This window comes from Grus americana, chromosome 1, assembly GCF_028858705.1.
Source record: "Grus americana isolate bGruAme1 chromosome 1, bGruAme1.mat, whole genome shotgun sequence".
Classification (NCBI taxonomy): Eukaryota; Metazoa; Chordata; class Aves; order Gruiformes; family Gruidae; genus Grus; species Grus americana.
The window spans coordinates 7777378-7795854 of record NC_072852.1 but is presented as its reverse complement, the minus strand read 5'-3'; the positions used below and the strand labels follow the sequence as shown (position 1 = coordinate 7795854).

At 42.6% G+C, this 18477-nt stretch overlaps 1 protein-coding gene across 4 annotated transcripts in view; it reads left to right on the top strand.

Annotated features, from left to right (window-relative positions):
* Positions 1-18477, top strand: part of BEND7 (BEN domain containing 7) — a 45404-nt gene that overhangs the window by 24039 nt on the left and 2888 nt on the right. For 2 of the 4 annotated variants that reach the window (XM_054829850.1, XM_054829829.1), the window contains 3 exons: positions 3090-3315; positions 6686-6805; positions 14578-14628. In XM_054829850.1, coding sequence (XP_054685825.1) covers positions 3090-3315; positions 6686-6805; positions 14578-14628 — 397 coding nt within the window. Of the gene's footprint in view, positions 1-3089; positions 3316-6685; positions 6806-8927; positions 9129-14577; positions 14629-18477 lie in introns of those variants that run through there. The other 2 variants (XR_008577631.1, XM_054829838.1) reach the window with 2 other exon arrangements.

Sequence of the window (18477 nt, the reverse complement as noted above, 5' to 3'; positions counted from 1 at the left end):
AGTATTATTCTTAATAATGTTTTAGGGAGTGGTCTGGGGAGGGACTGGTAATTTATCTCCAATGCGCAATTTGTGCTTATAATTTTTCTTTGCTTGTGGCACTCTTTTCAGCTTGAAACACGGTTTTGAAAACAGTTTTATACTTGTGATGGAATTTAATTTGGCTTTATGAATGTGTTCCATCGCTGGACACAATTCTTCGTAGTTGCCAATTTGACCTAAGGAAAAAAAAAGAGAAGACATGTGGCTCGTAAATCAGGTCCTCATCTGCCTTGCCATGCTTTGGCCCCTGCTTGCCACAGTGGTTGTTTGACTAAATTTACAGAACCAGAACCCCGAGACAAGTAAATTGATTTTGTTCTGCCTTTGTAAAGAAAACAGTTGAGTTCTGAAAATAGATACATTTAACAGCGAAATAAAATGTGACCTTAAACATTTTGAGAAGGCTAAAGAAAGTCACTTACTTCAGAATGAATGGCGGTATTATCTTTTTCTATTTATTCATAAGCATCTCTACTGTGCTCACGACCAGCGTGTCTGAGTGCCTGAAAAAACTGAAAGACATTTTACGCAGCACCATAAATGAATGTTCCCTTGAGAATATTGCACGGGTTGTCTGTAGTGTCTGCTGTGTCACACGCCAGGACTGTCGCTGCTGTTGTTTTGCCAACGTTTATTGAACTTTAAGAAAAATCTCAGTTTAATATGTATAAAATTGGGGCTACTGAAAACACTGCAATTACTTCAGATTTGCTGAGATGAAATACTGCTACTTGTGGAGATGGAAAAAGTTTTTGTGAGACCAACTCTTAATCCGGCCCATGAATCAGAGAACCTGTTTTTTAAATGTAATGATCTGTTACTCTTAGTTAAACTTTCTCATACTTGTTTTACTGTTATAATATTTCATTTATAATCTAATCATTCCTAATCTATGTAGTACAACCTAGTAAAATGTCCAGGATTAGCTGCCTGTTAATTTTAGCACAGCAAAAGCCTTTGGCATTCATGTCTTATTTACTTTATTGTACACAAATAGTTTACCTAGCAGTTCCTTGTGCCATGATCATTATCTGCTAAAAAATGCTTTTCCTTTTGAGAAACCGCACTCAAAGTGGTCATGAAGTTCAATTAGGTACTGATTGCCTTTGATTGAAGAATAGTTTGCTACTCAAGGAAAGCAAGAATAAATCAACGTTTTGCCTTCAAATTTTTTCACTATTATACAAATTGATTCATACAGTAAGAATAAAATAGCCAAAACTAAAATAATATTGACTCCTCCACGCTGGTGCACTGGTAAGGTTTGAAATGTATTTTACAGCTGTATTAGTGAAGGTGATTTGTCTGCCCTAGGCATCTTGTATCATCGAGGTCAACTTACATTGCTATCATAAGACCCAAGACCCAAGTACAGAATAGGACAGGATACCTTCATCACCGTGACAACTGTTTTTTGATTAACATGAAGTACAATTTTTCCCAAGTTGTAAACTTGGCCCATGTTTATTTACTCTTGAAAATCTTTTCTGTCACCAGAAAGTTTAGAAGTAACATTAAAAACCCACCTACATCAGAAGATTGTCAAATGTCAGATAGAGTAACTCTGACTGTTTTGCTGGATCCAGCATTTTGAAAGTTCTCAAGGTAAAAAGAACAACTTTTCATCCAGAACAAGCTGAGAAACTTATGTGCTTTTTAGATTTTTTTTTTTTATTACTATCTGCATATTTTAAGATTCTTCATCCTGGCTTCCCAAAGCATTGTAATCTTCAGTTTTAACACACAATGCCCATGCATATCCAATGATAGTATGTGCTTTGAAAATATTCTGCTTGATGTAAGTCTCTTGATACTGATTTTTAAAAAATCCATGGGAAAAGACTTACACAGCCATATCCTTCTGAGATTGGCAGCCCTTTCTTCTGTCTAGACTCAAGACATTTGCAGGTGATTTGATGGGAGATGGCATTTGCTCTTGCTCTGTAAACATCTTTGAAAACTCACCATCACTGGTGGATATATTTTCCTATAGGGGAAAAAAAAGAGCAAGTTATTAGGAGCAAGGCTGTAATGTTAGCTTATTTTCTCACGCCATAACCACTGATTTTCCCCCCTTGCCAGCTTCCAGATAATATCTTAAAAATTTTAGCTTATTCATGATGTATCTTCATTCTAGATATATAATTATTCCATACAGACATCTTGTGTAAGCACTGTGTGGTAGTCACAGAAGAAGATACTGCAAATATTGTTCGTGTAATTTCTGATATGTACAGACAGAGGCAGCAAAAAGACTCTTAGTAACAGGACTTCCTTGAAGGCCTTTGTCTGCTTTGGCCCACAGTGTACTTGAGATTCTTGTGAAATACAGGATGATTTTGTTTCCTCTTCTTTCCCTCCATCTGACTTTCTAACAGTCACGTAAATCCCTGTGATTTACCACTGAGGTTTTTTGTGCTGAAATAAGCTCCTCTTCTAAGGATGCATTTTGGCAATATGAAAAGGAGGGAGAAGTGGATCATCAGCAAGTGCTGGCTCCAAGGGCAACCTCAAACTCATCATCTGCTTCTACTCATATGGGCCATATCTGCGCTGGAAGCTCTCTTGGGAATCCACATGGAACAGGCTGGTAGCCCTGCATTTGTGCTTCTTGGAAATGCCTGGCTGCCCCACAGCACACCCATTCCCATCATTTGGCAGTGAAACAAGTCCCTAAAATGGTTAGATAAATGTCCAAAAAGCATCGATAAGGAGTATTGCTCTGGGACAATCCTCTGGTTTGTCATTATTATCCAATATTGAAAGGTATCTCTTTTCTTTTTGTTAGCTGTGCACCTAGAAATAATGTTAGTAATTGTTAACTATTACAGTGGCTAGACATGAGTATGATTATTTGATTTGCCTTTTAAGGTGCTTATTCACTGATGGGGTTTGATTTCAATGAAGTAGGCTGCTGTGGTTCTGAATAGCTGGAAAAAGATTCATGGTTTGATTAAGTGATTGTTAAGTTTCACCAGATGCATGATTGAAGTAAAATAATGTCTTTGAATGCTCGTTTAATTAAAACATTTGTATTCTTTTGGTAGCCAGAAGTGCAACTTGCAGAAGGCTTTGACGTCTTCATGCCGAAATCTCAGCTGGACTCTATATTATCAAACTATACTCGCTCAGGAAGTCTGCTCTTTAGGAAACTGGTCTGTGCATTTTTTGATGACAAGACTTTGGCTAACTCTTTACCAAACGGCAAAAGGAAAAGAGGGCTCAATGACAACCGGAAAGGACTAGACCAAAATATTGTGGGTGCAATAAAAGGTATGTTTTTGCTTTCTTTCCTGTGTGTAATTAGAACATATTCTCAGTGAAGGAGAGTGTAAGGGGATTAGAATTTCTGACGTGTGTTAGACCTATTAAAATATGCAGTCTTATTTTTATTCCCTTTCATACGTTTGTTAAAAATAGCTTCTACAGGGACAGCTTGTGTTAATTTTAAGCCAATGATCCTGGTTCTGAAGTCAGGCTCTAAGGTTAGAATCTCAGTGTTCATATAAGATAATTATTTTTTTTTTGCCCAATTGCTAGTGCCTGATCCCTGATAGGGGAGCCCATCCCTAAAAGCTGTGATGGAATAAGATGCCAAGAGCTGACATCCTGTGGATCTTTACTCAGCCTGGCCCCAATAGCACCCTTCTTCCCCCCAAAGTGCTGGGCTATCTGGCACTGTGGTTTCATTATTCCAAGAAATAACTGAGCCAGTATGAAATCTCCACAAGAACAATGTCATGTTGTTTGCATTATTATCAGTAGGACATTGCTCTATCACGTGTCCAGATATCCTTTAGTGGATACACTTTTACTCCCTTTCCATGATAGAGATACAGAAGTGGAGAAAAGGCTACATTCATGGCAAAAACGAGCAGAGAACTTAAAGGAGGGACTGTTTGCTTGAAAATCACTCTTCCTGTCTGAAAACATTTTAACTGCCATCCTTACAAGTAATTTAATGCTTCTACAACAGGATGATTAGCTGGGGAGAAATTTTCTCTTTTTACTTTGGGTATTCAGTGGCACTTGTTGAATCAGTTGCAGTGTTTCTCCTGGGCAATCAGGTTCCCTTGTGAGTCACATCAATCTTTCACTCAGGACTGGGGGAAAAAAGAAAAAAAGAGATCAGAAGTGGTTATTTTTCCTTTATGTCATTGACTAGAAATTCAGCCAGTGAAGTCCTTCCTTCAGAAGTCAATGAACTGTGTTCATACATATGTGAGATGTGTCCTTCAGGGGTCGGTACTGGGACCAATACTATTTCATACCTTCATCAACAATATAGACAGTGGGATTGAGTGCACCCTCAGCAAGTTGTGAATGACACCAAGATGAGTGGTGCAGTTGATTCGCTGGAAGGAAAGGATGCCATGCAGAGGGACCTTGACAGGCTTGAGGAGCAGGCCCATGTGATCTTCAAGCTGTTCAACAAGTGCAAGGTCCTGCACATGGATCGGGGCAATCCCCAGTATCAATGCAGCCTGGGGAATGAATGGATTAAGAGCAGCCCTGAGGAGAAGGACTTGAGGCTACTGGTAGATGAAAAGCTGGACATGACCTGTCAATGTGCACCTGTAGCCCAGAAAGCCAACCATATCCTGGGCCGCATCACAAGGAGCATGACCAGCAGGTCAAGGGAGGTGATTCCACCCCTCTACTCTGCTCTCCTGAGACCCCCCCTGGAGTACTGCATCCAGCTCTGGGGTTCTCAGTACAAGAAGGACATGGAGCTGCTGGAGTGAGTGCAGAGGAGGCCACAAAGATGATCAGAGGGCTGGAGCATGTCTCCTATGAGGACAGGCTGAGAGAGTTGGGGTTGTTCAACCTGGAGAAGAAAAGGCTCTGGGGAGACCTTAGAGGAGCCTGCCAGTACCTGAAGGGGCTTATAAGAACGGTGGCAAAAGAGTTTTTACCAGGGTCTGTAGTGACAGAACAAGAGGTAATGGGTTTGAACTGAGAGAGGGTAGATTTAGATTGGGCAACCTGGTCTAGTGGAGGGTCTCCCTGCCTGTGGCAGGGGGGTTGGAACTAGATGGGCTTTAAGGTCCCTTCCAACCCAAACCAGTCTGTGATTCCTTGATACAGGGGGTTGTTAGCACTGTACAGGTCAGGTGGACTAGAAAGGAGAGGTCCCATTTCTGCCTCCTTCCTATTGCGCTCATTTTTGCGCATGTTGGTGTTTCCCTAACCACACATTGAACAATCAAAGCTATTTTGACTTTCATTCAAGAGAAGGACCAAGCAAGTTAGAGAAGAGAAGCAAATTAACATACTGGTTCTCCAAGGCTGCTGGACTCTGACTTCCTGTGCAGGCAACAGCAGGCAGCAGACATAATTCCCACAGCAGGCACCAGCGGTGGGTGGCCTGGTGTCACAGGTTGTCCCCAGGCCCTGGTCACAAACAGGAACTGCAGCTGCGTGTTTGAAGTAAGCGGGAGTCTTAAGTCATTGATCAGGTTCCCATTGTGTCAGGTACGGGATGGATTCAGAAGGGAAGGGTGATTTCTACCTTCAGAGAGACCGTAATCGTTGCAAATCGGACACTGGCAATGTGTTGGGCTGTATTGATCTCTCTGGGGAGCCCTCAGCGTCGGGCTGAGAGGAAAGCATTGCTAATGCCTTTCATGCAATGGGTTTGTGAAGCTGTTAACACAGAAAGAGTTTGGAGGGTGTGTTTACTTTCGGTCCCTTTATACTTATCAGCTAGCGCTGTTTCAAAAGCGTGTGTTAAAAATAGTGAATTTTGTCATTTTTTTGTTGCCATTCGTGTGACATTTATTCTCAAGGATCACAAATTCCTTGAGCTGGGACCTGTTTTCTTTCTTTGCTTGCAGTCATAGTTGGACACTGAGCTCTGAGGCCTCTGACCAAGACTGCAGTAATAATATTTTTTCTATTTCTGCTCTTGTTTATTTTTTTGCACACCTCTCAGGTGTGTGGTGAAAATCAATTGCATCAATTTCACTCCATTTATAATTTTGTATTTTTGGTATAACATTCCTAAGTTTGCTATAAATATGGAATTAAAGGGATTGTTGACCCTCTATGTACCATTTTTAAAAAATGTAAAATTAGGCCTATAGCATACTTCTTTTTTTCTCAGTAATGGCTTTTTTTATTTTAGTAGCTGTATAAAAATTCTATTCCCTCTGGTTTGGCAGTATGAGAACTATAGAGATTTCTGCAGTGGTAGGACTTATATTTTTCATCAGTTTGCCTGCAGCCTTAGGAACCTGACCAAGAGGCCACCAAATGACCAAATCTTCAGCTCTGTACTTGTACCATATGGAAGGCGGCATTTATAAGTGCCTGCCACATCTGGAGACTCAGTTCAAAGTACACTAGTCTTTTTCTGTGATGTTTTCATGAATGGAAGACACCAGGTGTAGACAGTTTCTCAGGGATGGGCTTTTATAAGTGCTAACTATGGTATTGCTGTGATATTTATACACACAAATGACCTCTGAATCATAAACTTGTGAAATGCTGAGTTGGACACTGTTCTCGCAATCCTAGATTTGACCATTTACATGGTTTTTTATAAGTGGATAATTTGATATATTTTGTTCATAATCCCCCCCATCCTCCTTTTCTCCATTCTGGTGGCACATTTTAAAAAGATGATATCTTTTTATTTCAGTCTTTACAGAAAAATACTGCACTGCTAACCATGTGGATAAACTTCCTGGTCCTAGGGACTGGGTCCAGATTCTTCAGGATCAAATTAAACTGGCAAGAAGACGATTAAAAAGAGGCTCAGGTATGTATAAAAATATAAGGAACGACATGCAAGTGTGAGGTTAAAATCTTACAGCCTTTGTATCCACAGAAGCGTTTTTCTTGTTAACTGTAGAGTTGTACATGTTCACTCCATGAAAATTAGACCTCTGAGATTTTAGCAGGTTTCTGTGCAAAGCACAGTGTTTCCTTATGTTTGGTATGGTAGCAAGTTTAGGAGCTGTCTTTGAAGCCAAGTTAACTTTGAGTCTTTCTCAAGTGTTGTCTCAAACCCCTTTCCATTAGCACCCAAACTCTTCTTCCCAGTGCTTAATGATATCTGAGTCCTAAGCTAGCTGATCCATCCAGGGTTGCAAGTGGAAGTTTTTTTAATTCTGTGTTATTTGATCTGACAAGCCACTCACTGTACTGTCAAGACATAACCCAAATGACCTTTCCCTCTAAACTATTTGTGTCTGGAAGGATAGATGAGTTTTCTCACATTCCTTGTGAAAGAATCAGCGTCACTGTAGCAAAAAAACCCAAACCCACCCACCCTGGTTGTGCCAGCAAGATCCTGCAGTACATGGGAGGGAGCTTGCCAGCAGCGAATAACAGGTAATATAGGTAGGGTTTTGCAGCGAAGCTGCTCAACTTGGGCTGGGATAACCTGCATGCTTGGGGCTGGGACAAGCCAGTGGTGAAGGCTCAGCGCTAAGCTTTCACCCTGGCAGCACGCAGCTGGTGAGCTCTCAGCTCCAGTGATGAACAGCAACGTGCAGTCTTGAAATCCCCAGTAGAATTCATGGGAAAGCAATATCACTGATTAAGAGATGTGTAATTACTTTATAAACCTTAGCTAGTCTCCTTCCCATCTTCATGCCTCCTATCCTACAAGGGGCTTTCTTCATATAAGGCTTCACTTACTCTTTCTCACCCTAGTGTTTCCTTAAAGCTCTCTCATGGTCATATTTCTTACCCATTGCTCCCTCAGAGCATCTGACACCATTGTCTGAGGCACATTGCTTGCGCCAACGTCCTTAAACACGGTCCTTTCACTGTTACCGTATTTAGCTGCCTGCCTTTTCCCCTCTTCCCTTCTGCCCATCACCACAATTAAGTGCCTGTTTGCATCCACGGATGGGAAACCCGATGGCTCTGCAGGGGATGCTGGTGGTCCCCCTGGCTATGGGTTGCGGGGAGAGACCACAGGAAAAGTCCTCTCCAGCTCCCTGTCTCTGAGAACCAACGCTTTCTATCCAAAGCTGTGTCTCTGAAACACACACTTAGACTGGCATCTGAAATCGTTCTCCACAACGTTATTAATGCCAGGAGGGAAAAGCATAAGTCTGAGGAAAATGAGGAACACCCAGAGACAGAAATCACACAGGGGGAGAAAAAAAAGTGCAGATTATTCAGTAACATAAGCTTCCCTGAGTGGAAAAGCAAACCAGTGCTAGCCTTAAAAAGGGTTTCTTGTGTGTGTTGGGGGAGGGAGGAGAGAGGGATACAAGATAATCTTGTTAAAGACAGTGTCAGATTACTGGTGGTGTACAACAGGACTGCTTTCTGCCCCTTCCAAGGCTGCCTGTCCCGCCCCCCCCACAGGACAGGAGGGTGGAATTGGGATGCCAGGCTTCGATAAGGTGAAGAGTGCAGCACGGGCTGCAGGGAGCAGAAGGTCCTTGGGCTGTCTGTAGAAGATCCCTCAGGAAAGAGGATTGACCTAATTTTGTTTTGATTTTTATTTTCTTTCATCCTTTTTTTATTTTCTTTTCTTCGTGCCTCTGCAGGATATTAATTAAAATGACAATGAAGTTCAGCTTTTGCCTTTCAAATGGGGCCATCTCCATCTCTGGTCCTTTCTCAGGATGGGAGAATCTAAGCAGAGGATGTTGTCTCTAAGCTAGTAAGGCTATGAAGAAAAATAAGTGAAGCTGAGCATAGTGTGACTGAATAAGACAGGGTCCAATATCTGTCTCTGCCTGCAGAGGGAAGGTAACTCGTTAACTGGTATGTGGATAAGTAGTGAGCAGCAATGTACCTAGCAGCCCCTCAGTTTTATTTGCTGAAAAAAAGTACACAACACCTAGATTGGTAGAAAAGCTCTTTTTTGTGTTGTTTGGTTTACTGTCCATTCCCTGAAGCGCACCGGTTTCTCTCAGACAGGAGACCACAGGCAGACATGGTCTTTTCGATCTAGCAGGAGTGATGAACACACCACCGTGACCATCTGCACCTTACCCTCCACTACCATCTTCACTGGTGGCCTAAGCTAACCCAACCTGACCTTGCACTGAAGCAGATGAGAAGTTTCCACAGCCTTTGTGACAGCAAAACAGCAGAAAGCAGAGAGGCAGGAGCAGGTAGCTGGTTGCAGTAACATCTTCATCTTGTTGAATCAAAATTTGTTAGTACTTGTGCATTACAACCATGAGCTTCTGATATGAGGGACATAGAGCTGATCAGGCCACAGATCCATCTAGTCTAGTAGTTTGTTTCCAGCGATGGCTGTTAGCAGATGCCTGGGGAGGTCTATAGGACCGAGGGAAGGATGTTGCAATGCTTGCTAGCATAGTCTCACTGCCCTCAGCAGCTTTATCCTGATATAAAACTGGTCATGTGGGAACTATGCACATTTTAACTACTCATTGTGAAGCCAGCCATACTAAAATCATTAAAGCTGTGTGTAACTTGGAGACCAAAACAGGAGGGGAGGGCAGGCGTGGAGAGAGGTTTGATCTGCTATGGGGAGAAGGTGTCCCAGGACTCCATGTTGCAAAATTTAGCTTTTAAGAATCTGAAAACTATGGGAATCGCAGCCACTGAGACATGGGACTCATCACTCTTCCAGCTGAGCTCTTGAGCTCTTCCAGTCCATGTGTGTCCGGTGGAGCAGAGGCTGAGCCCTTCCGAGTGAGTGTTCTCAATGTACGTACCCCCACGTCATTCTCTCTCAGTTTTGTCTCCACTTGCTCACTGAAACACACCGGCTAAGTCCGTGGGTATAGGCTAAGGTGCCCAAAGAACAAATCTGCACCAGCCTTAAACTAAATTCACCTGAGACTTTCTGAGCCAATGTGTCCCCCTGGTGCCTGATCGCACTGATTTGTCTACATTGGTTTCTGGTTTGTCGTAATGCGCAGGCTTTATCTGGAAAAAGCTTAACATGATCCATTTATTTACAGAAGCCACAAGACAACTTTTTAGTTGGGCTAAATTTTAGCAGAAGTATTTAAGAGAGGAGAGGCAGACTTTCCATCCTGCTTGCCTTCCCCTGAGCCATTTAGTACATCCTCTGATTAGTTTTTCATTTCAAACCAGGCAGTAAGACACTGCATTCATGAGCAGCCCTCTCCGCTTTATCCTGTGAAACATTATTTCAGTCTGATAATGTAAATCCTGCTCTAGCTTTCAGTGATATTAATAATTTCAGAGAATTGTAGCAAATGAGTGGGGTGGATCTGCTTTTTGTACCTTTTTCTATAGGGCGTACTCTCCTGAGTGTTTCCAAATTAAATGAAATCATGATCACTGGATCGTAGATGCTGCTCAGCTTCAACCTTATTTATCATGTTTGGCTCATCTCCTAGAATTAGGGACAGAAAAGCTCCCTACTTGGAAAGCTAATCAAAAAAACACTTAAAAATTCTGCTTTCTAGAAAATAGTTCCCCTGTGTAGATTTTGAAAGGTTGTTATCCTAAGCCAAATAAAAATTCATTTAAGTTCTGAATCAGTGACAATATTTTTCATAGCTGGAAATATTCTTTTTTTTATTTATTTATTTTGCTTTGGCTTTTTCTTAGTTCTTTTAGATTATTGCTTGAGATCTGAGACTTGTGTAGGGTTTTTTTTATTTGTTAGATCTGAGAATAAAGCTGTCACTGCCATTAAATTTTTATTGGCCTTGTTCAGTCTTTTCAAAATTTCACAAGTTGGCTGTCACAAAGGGGAGAAGAGACTGCGAGGTTAATGTTACAAACAGATGTTATAATTAAAATTAAAGAGTATGATAATATTCTTCAGCCTTGACTATTGGTCCCATTTCATGCCAACAGCACAGTACTGGGGCATGGCTTCGTAGCGCCAGATCTGTCTTCTCCCAACAGAGAAGCTGAACCTTTTTGGCTGCTGGGATGGGATGCAAAATGGCCCTGGAAGGGAAGAAGTCAAAGGAAAAGGCATGTGCAGAGGTTTCCTCTCTTAAAGCAGCGTGAATTACAATGCAAATTGCCTTGTAATTTATGGTGGCGGGTTTCCCACGGCGTGGTCTTTTCACCCTGCGAAAGAGAATATGGGCAGGTGGCTGGTGGCTGGTGGCCTTGCCAGTGGCAGCACACAGAGAGACAGTCAACTGTTAGCATAGAGATCTTAAACCAGGTAAAATCAGAAGGAGCTGACTCACTGTTCATGTCACCTCTGTGCCAGACATAGCATCCAAGCCTTTTGATTACTAAACTCTCCATCCATTAATAAGCAGTAGGTCAGGGGCCACACATCTCTCGCAGTCAGTTCTTCCTCCCTTTTTATGTTTTGAAGAGCCTGTAAGCCATTATTCTGTAGCGGCTGTCCATTGCGTAGACAGGAAAGCTGATACTGTATGAGTAATGCTCCCCAAGTACAGAGGGTAAGAGCTGTTCATGCAAAGTGATTACCTTGCGCGTAACCTGGAAGCTTTTGATTGTCCTGCTCCATAAAGGAAAATATGGCAATGTTAGAAAACATGCTGAAATTTTTCAGGCAGGATTAATTTAAATAAATTACATGCCATGATGCTTCATCCTTGAATTGTTGTTTAAAATTAACATTAACTTGTTGCAGCATAAAATAGTGGGAACGAAGGAAGAAAAAATGCTTACCTTTTTTCTGGAAATACACCTTTTCTCCCACGTGTTTGTTCAAACTGCTGCTTCCATTGTTTCATATGAGGGTTTTTTTGCTTTCTATTTCTCTTCATCCTTCTGATTTCCCAGGTTTGCGTTTTTGCTGCAATATCTACGTGTTGGCGAGAGATCAGGTTGATTTTTTTCTTAGCAATTCACACAGGGCCAGGAAAGACATAGGATGTGAGTCCAACATTTGGTATGGTGCTTTTGTGGCCAGTATCTTAGATAAAGATGGCAATATTAAAATGAGTAACTGCTGCATTCATCTGCCCAACCCTAGGCATACATATACTTCTGTCCAAGGAGCAAACCAGCAGGTGTACACTTAACAGACAACCATGTACATCGGACGCCAAACAATTTTTTTTGGGGAAAAAAAATAAATTCTAAGGAAACGACTACCAGGTTTGTTTTGCAAGAGCTACTGAGCTCTATTTAAGCGAAGGACAGAAAAGAGGCTCTGAATTCCCACAGTAGGATCTATTCCTGCTTGCCTTGTCTTGCAAGCTGGCTCAAGACAAGTAAAGTTTGGCTGGCAGCTCTGGGTGCGGTTGTCAAAGGCAAACCTTCTTTCCTGCTTGGAATGACATGTGAGAAGCTGATGGTTTACATCCATGTTAGGAGGTCGATGTGTTTGTCTTGCCTTTGTGTCATACTTCACCTGAAGCTGCGGTTACGTATCCAGTTTCATAAATCTGCCGTGCTTCCACTCCCTTTCTGGCGCTGGCACAAGCATTCATGTGTTGTCAGTTTTTAACTAGATCTGATCTCGGTGACCATATAAATGTTTGTGCTGGCATGAGGAACAGGACTGGAACAATTGGTGGAGAGCTGGACCTCATCTATCAGGCTTGTGTCAGATTAAAATGGCTGGGTAGCTCTGTTACCAACAAAGCTGGTTCTACAAAGTTGGAGACTCAAGTCCTTATCCTCTGAAAGCAAGGTAATTCCTAATTGTTTCTTCCTGTATTACTGCCTTCCTCTGAGCTCAGTTTTAGCCAGGTGTAGGGAGACCAGTTAGGCACATCTCTAGAGCTACTTCAAGAGCTGCTGCTGAGATTTCCAGAAAACCTATCACTTGAGAGCACAGCCTAGTTGGCACCAACCCTGGTGTTGAAAGAGCGAAGGCTTTCCATAGCTTGGGACCCTTCACCCCAAGGGACCAGTTACAGCTTTGTCTCTCGTATGCTGAGTAGCTCTGCCGCAGAATCACTTGGTGCGGGTAGTTCGTCATAGCATAGCTAGAAGTTGGCCTCAGACTGTCAGTCCAGATTTTTTAACCTGTGTATATTCTGTTGGCTGTTTCTCAGCTGCTCATTTCACCATGCTGTCTCCTCCCATGTGCATCCAATCCTTCCATCATCCGGTCGAGATTCAAATCAGCCTAGGTAACCTCTTTCCATTTATTGAACCACCCTTTCCTTCCACTTAATTTGTTTCTGCCCAGTGTGCCACCTTCTCACAGAAAGCAGAAAAATGTGACGGTTCAAGGCACAGAGTCACTTGCAGGTCTGTGCCATGTACTTGTCAGGGCTCTCCATTTAAACCTTCTGTGGGAGGAAAGCTGCTTAGTACTAGGGGTTTTAGTTCATCTAGTTCAATTAATTTTGCAGAACTGAGTAGAGAGCATATAGCTAAAAACTAAACTGACATCCATGCACTTGCGAGAGAGAGCAGCCTCTTGGTCCAGGGGTGGATAGACAGAGGTTGATGGATCTGCATTAGGAAACTAAGTACATTAGGAAACTAATGTAGATCAGGAGCTGGATTAGTTCTTCTTAGAATATCATCATAAAGGCAACAACTCGACGTCCTCGTGTATAGAGCCATGGTAAAGATGACCACGACAGTTAGCTTAGGTTCAAGTCGGAGCTGAACTAAGTTGCTCCGTACATCTGTAGCTTTGGTCAGATTTGATCCCTATGGATATTGAGTAATGAATGGATGCGAGTATATGTATATCCACCACACTGACCGTGTACAATGTAATGGGCTGGTCCTTTAGGACCACACCTAGTTTGCTGAAGCACTCTGAAAGATCTCATTGTGTTTCAAAGGCCTTAAATATCATGCTGAAGTGCCAGAAGACAAAGGTAATAGGATTTTGAACAGGGCTTGTGTAGGTTAGGCACTGATTTCCTGTTACACGCCTATAACTTACTTGGGGTTCACATGCACGCTCCAGGGTACTGCAGTCTAACAAGTCACTGCACATCTGCTGAGCCAAATTAGCTATCTTTATGCATACCCTTGGCCTGTGGCAAATACGAGATGAACAAATTAGGCTTTTAGCCTTCCTTCACCGTGGGCTAAATTAAGTCAAATGATCTTGCATAAGCTGTGGGTTGAAAGCACGTTTGTATACATACATGGTAATTGCTTGTGTACCTAAGTGGTTACGTGCTTTTGTAATTACACCGGGTGCCCACCTGCATATTTGAAAACATTTTGCCCTAGTAAATCTGTCCCCTGCAAAATGAGCTTGCCTGTGGTCACGGGAAGTTTGGGTGCACAATGGGGTACTCACCCTTTCCCCATAGGCGTCGGATGATGGCAGCTGTCAGAGGGTGGAGTACCAGCACAAGAGGCTCTTCCTCCAAGGACCGCTGGGGACTTTTCTTATGTGATTTTATCAAATGATTGCAACTCCTTTTATCATCCGGATATCCTGAAACCTTAAAAAGAGCAAGTGTTACTCCATCCCATTGCTGGCACTACTGCTTCTTAATACCCAACTCCCTCTTCTGCAGTTGCATTTTTATTATATGACCTTTGCCTCCAAGCAGTGAGTTTTTAACTGAGCAATAGCAAATTGCAGCTGAGGAAAGTAGATGGAAAATGCAAAATCACTCTACAGTATGTAGCTTTTTAATCGCATTCCCTTATTCAGTAAAAGTAATGAGATTTCTTGTTTATATTTGTAATCAGCAGAAGCAACCGACTGTGATGAGAAGCCGGACATTTCTCTACTACAAACAGGTAAAATGCATTAAAATTTTTATCAGCTTCCAATGTGTGTGTGTGTTTGTTTATGGCACAGAAGCAGTTTTCAATAATCCTGGCATGCCATATGCAGTCGGGTAATTGCACACAGGACCCAGCTATCTTAAGTTTTGAGTGCCCTGTATTAAAAAACAAATGCATCAGAATCTTACAGTTTCCCCCTCTATTTCCTGTTTGTAAAACCTCAAGGTTCATGGCAACAGCTGAGCTAACAAAGCCAGTAAGTTACCCTTCTTATGCCAGACAGGGACTCACGCTCATCTTTGGTATTTCTGGGAGATTTGAATTCTTAACAGAGTTCTTGGTAGGGACAGACACAATAATTTGTATTGTAGCTTCTGTTCAGTTGTCCAGAGTATTAGCAATAATATCTTGGATTCACAGAAGGATTGCAAATCTATCTATATGTTAGTTAAGCATTGGTTTATTTTTTCTTGAAGTGCAGCCACCCTGCCTTAAAAGCTTGACAGTTGCTAAACAGCATTGTAGCTATGCATCAGTGTGGGCTAGGAAATTAGATTTTTGCACGCTGTTGCACGTGGCATTGAAACCAAGACAGGCTGAGACTGAAATTTGAAGCACCCTCTCATTAAGAGTTAGTTCATCAATAGGTGCCTTGTCAATAGTAACTGAGCTGGTGGGGAACTGAATCCAGTGGGGCCGGAGCCTGAGGAGATGGTCCTTTTCCTGCATCACAGCGTCATTTCCCTGTAATTTCACCAAGATGCTACCTGTTATCCCCAAAGCCAAATTAAAACAAGGGAAGATCTTGAGCAGACAAATAGAGTCGTGGATTATGGTGCATTTTTATCATATTTCTAAGGTGTAACAACGAAGGGTGGTTGGAGATCAGCGATGCTGTTACTTTGAAGAACAGGACAGGGCTGATACTGAGTTGCTGAGTGCAGGGCACAGTACCTGGAGGCTATGGGATGGTCGGGAGACTACTAGTACCATCGCAGCATCTGTCTCTTGTGCAAGGGCTTCCTAATCTCTCTTGTGTTGCGTAAGGGCTGGAGAAGGAGCTTTCACACACCCGCTGCTGTGTGCTGGAGCAGCAGCTGCCAGCCATGGAGCACTGTCGGTTGCAATCCCGCTGTCGGAGCACGTGCAGTTACTAAGGAATAGGACCAGCGAAGCAGTTGGGAGGACAAGCAGCTATAGTCTTGTTCTGGCATGGACCCAGTGGGGGCTGGGAGCACGCGCTGACTGCGAGCCGCCGTGCTGCTTTCTTGGCCAGCCGCTGAATATTTCAGGGTACAGTTGTGATAATAGATGCAGGAAGCTCTGGCTTGAAAGGTCTCTTCCAAGTGACATCCTGTTCGTTTCATTTATCAGGGAGGGAAGCAATTCCGTTGCAAGAGGACCCTCATAAAGGTTGCTAATGTGATGTAGTGTTATCTTTTCATTGCTCTGGTAATCATATTAAGGAGCAGAATTATCGGATTGCTATGCTTTTCTTTGAGCGCAGTTTCTGTAGTTACTACTTGCGTCGTACGTCATTGAGTGTGCTGAGCTGACTATGGTAGAGATGACTCCCTTTCCACTCCGCAGCAGATCACCGTTGCAATCTGCTTGCTTGAACACCTTTGAGCATCCATACATGCAATTTTTGAGCTGAAATGTTTCCTTTGCGATGTATACCTCTCCGTACTATCTGTGGAAGGATGCCTAAATAAGCTACGCTGCAATTTGCATCGGTGGGGGAGGTGATGCTCACAGGCTGTAAGCCAAGCATTTGACTCACAGCCATTATTATATGTGTGCGAGGGCCTCTTTATAGTATGTATCCATGTAATATCATACTGTTCTTGGAAGCAAATGATTTAAAGTGATACACAGACAGTATAATGACAGTAATTATAATAGAGAGCCAAAATACAGATGCTTTTTATCAAGGAGTGTAGCAAAAGAGGTGGAATATAACTCTTCCAGAGGTCTTTCCCTCTCTTAATACAGCTGGTTTTATAAAGGGGTGCTACTGACAGGTTCTTTAAAGAGAGCCTTTGTGCGATTTATTCAGCTGTCTTCTCTGTTTAGCTTGAAAAATCTTTGGGGAAGAGTCTGTCTGACTCTGTGTTTGTACAGTGCCTGGTGCAATGGGCCTCGGTTGCAGATGACAGCTAATATCAGATAAATCACAGCATCAAGTTGCGCTAGGGGAGGTTTAGATTGGATATTAGGAAAACTTTCTTCACTGAAAGTGTTGTCAAGCACTGGAGCAGGCTGCCCAGGGAAATGGTTGAGTCACCATCCCTGTAGGTATTTAAAAGACGTGTAGATGTGGTGCTTAGGGACATGGTTTAGTGGTGGACTTTGCAGTGCTAGGTTAACGGGTGGACTCGATGATCTTAAAGGTGTTTTCCAGCCTAAATGATTCTGTGGTTCTGTGATCAGTGGTTAATCTGGTGTGTTGGTAGAATAAAACCAGACCAAATTGGATTGCTCGAGGGGAGTCTTGCAGGAGACTGGACAGGAGGAAAGGGTGGGGTACAGAAGTTATTTATGAAAGAGGGTTGCTCTCTTGGTCTTCAAGAATTGAGCAAACTTGTGATGTAAAAGCACCCAGAGTGAATGACTTGAATCAATGGTAAGTGTTGGTGCAAAATGAAGGGAAAACTCAGATGCCTTTAATCTGCCTTTCGTGCTCAGTCACCCCTGCCTGTGATGCTGGCGACATTATGAACAAGATCTGGGTATACATGGACTACCGATGCTGAAATGTCTCAACCTATGCGTTTTCAGATCACAGCCTATGGCTGACACTTCATGTGAGAAACCTCAGTCAGAAGTGCGGTTGCTTTCAGCTCTCTTCATCGTTGGTGGGAAGAGAGCTGCTTCCCAGGAGAAGGTCGGGTCAGCTCAGGTGGTGTTTGGAGGTGCTGGCAGGACTGGGCTCGCAGTGCAGGGCATCGGTATGGGTGCCTACAGCCGGGTTGGAACCTGCTCCCTCTGTGCCCACAATTAGCAAAGTCCCGGACTTTGGGGTGAACAGGAGTTGTTTTGTTTTCAAAACCCTCTTTTGGAACTCAAAAGCCTTGAAAAAAAATGGAGCTGGTACATCTTCAGAAAACTAAGGAAGACGTTTTTGCCCAATTATATTTTAGCACTTCCAAGCAGAAATCATGCTCCTGTTTTAAAATCGCCCTCGACGCTAAGAGGGCCTTTCCTTTGAAAGCTGTTGATTGAAGGGTGTTTAAAGCAAATTGGAAGAACTGTGGCAGTTAAACTTGCTGGGAACTTTGGTGCATTGACAGATAAATCTCAAGAAAATACTAGAAGAATTGTCTCTAACAAATGTTAGAAAAGCTCAGGTCTTCCACAGTTCCAGCTTTTGCGCCTACCAAAAGCTGAAGGCTGTGTCCAGACCTGAGCTGAGACAGAGCAGACAGCTCCCAGGCTAATTACCATGGACTAAGTGGAAAGACTGATTGGTTTCTCAGTGATACAGGAACCTGGAAAGTGTGAGATAGATCTTTATCAGGATGAAGATGTGGCAGCTTTTAGAGTCTTTCTATATATGTTGGCACTGCAAAAAGGCTCATCTTAATCTGGTCTGTAATTTACATGAAGCATCTGATTTTTGTGTTTAAAAAAAAAAGGGAAGGCATAACCCATAAGTTCTGCACATGGAAACAAATATAACCCAGCTCCAACACCTTTTTCTTGAATCCTCATCTTGAAAATTGCATTTGAAAGATATATGCAGCAGCCCAGGAACATGAGAGCGCCTTCCTTATACTCGCACTTTGGACTGCAGCTGTGCTGAGAGTTTGTATAGTTTCTCCACACTTGGGTTAATTTCAAGATGAGAAAGAATTTTGA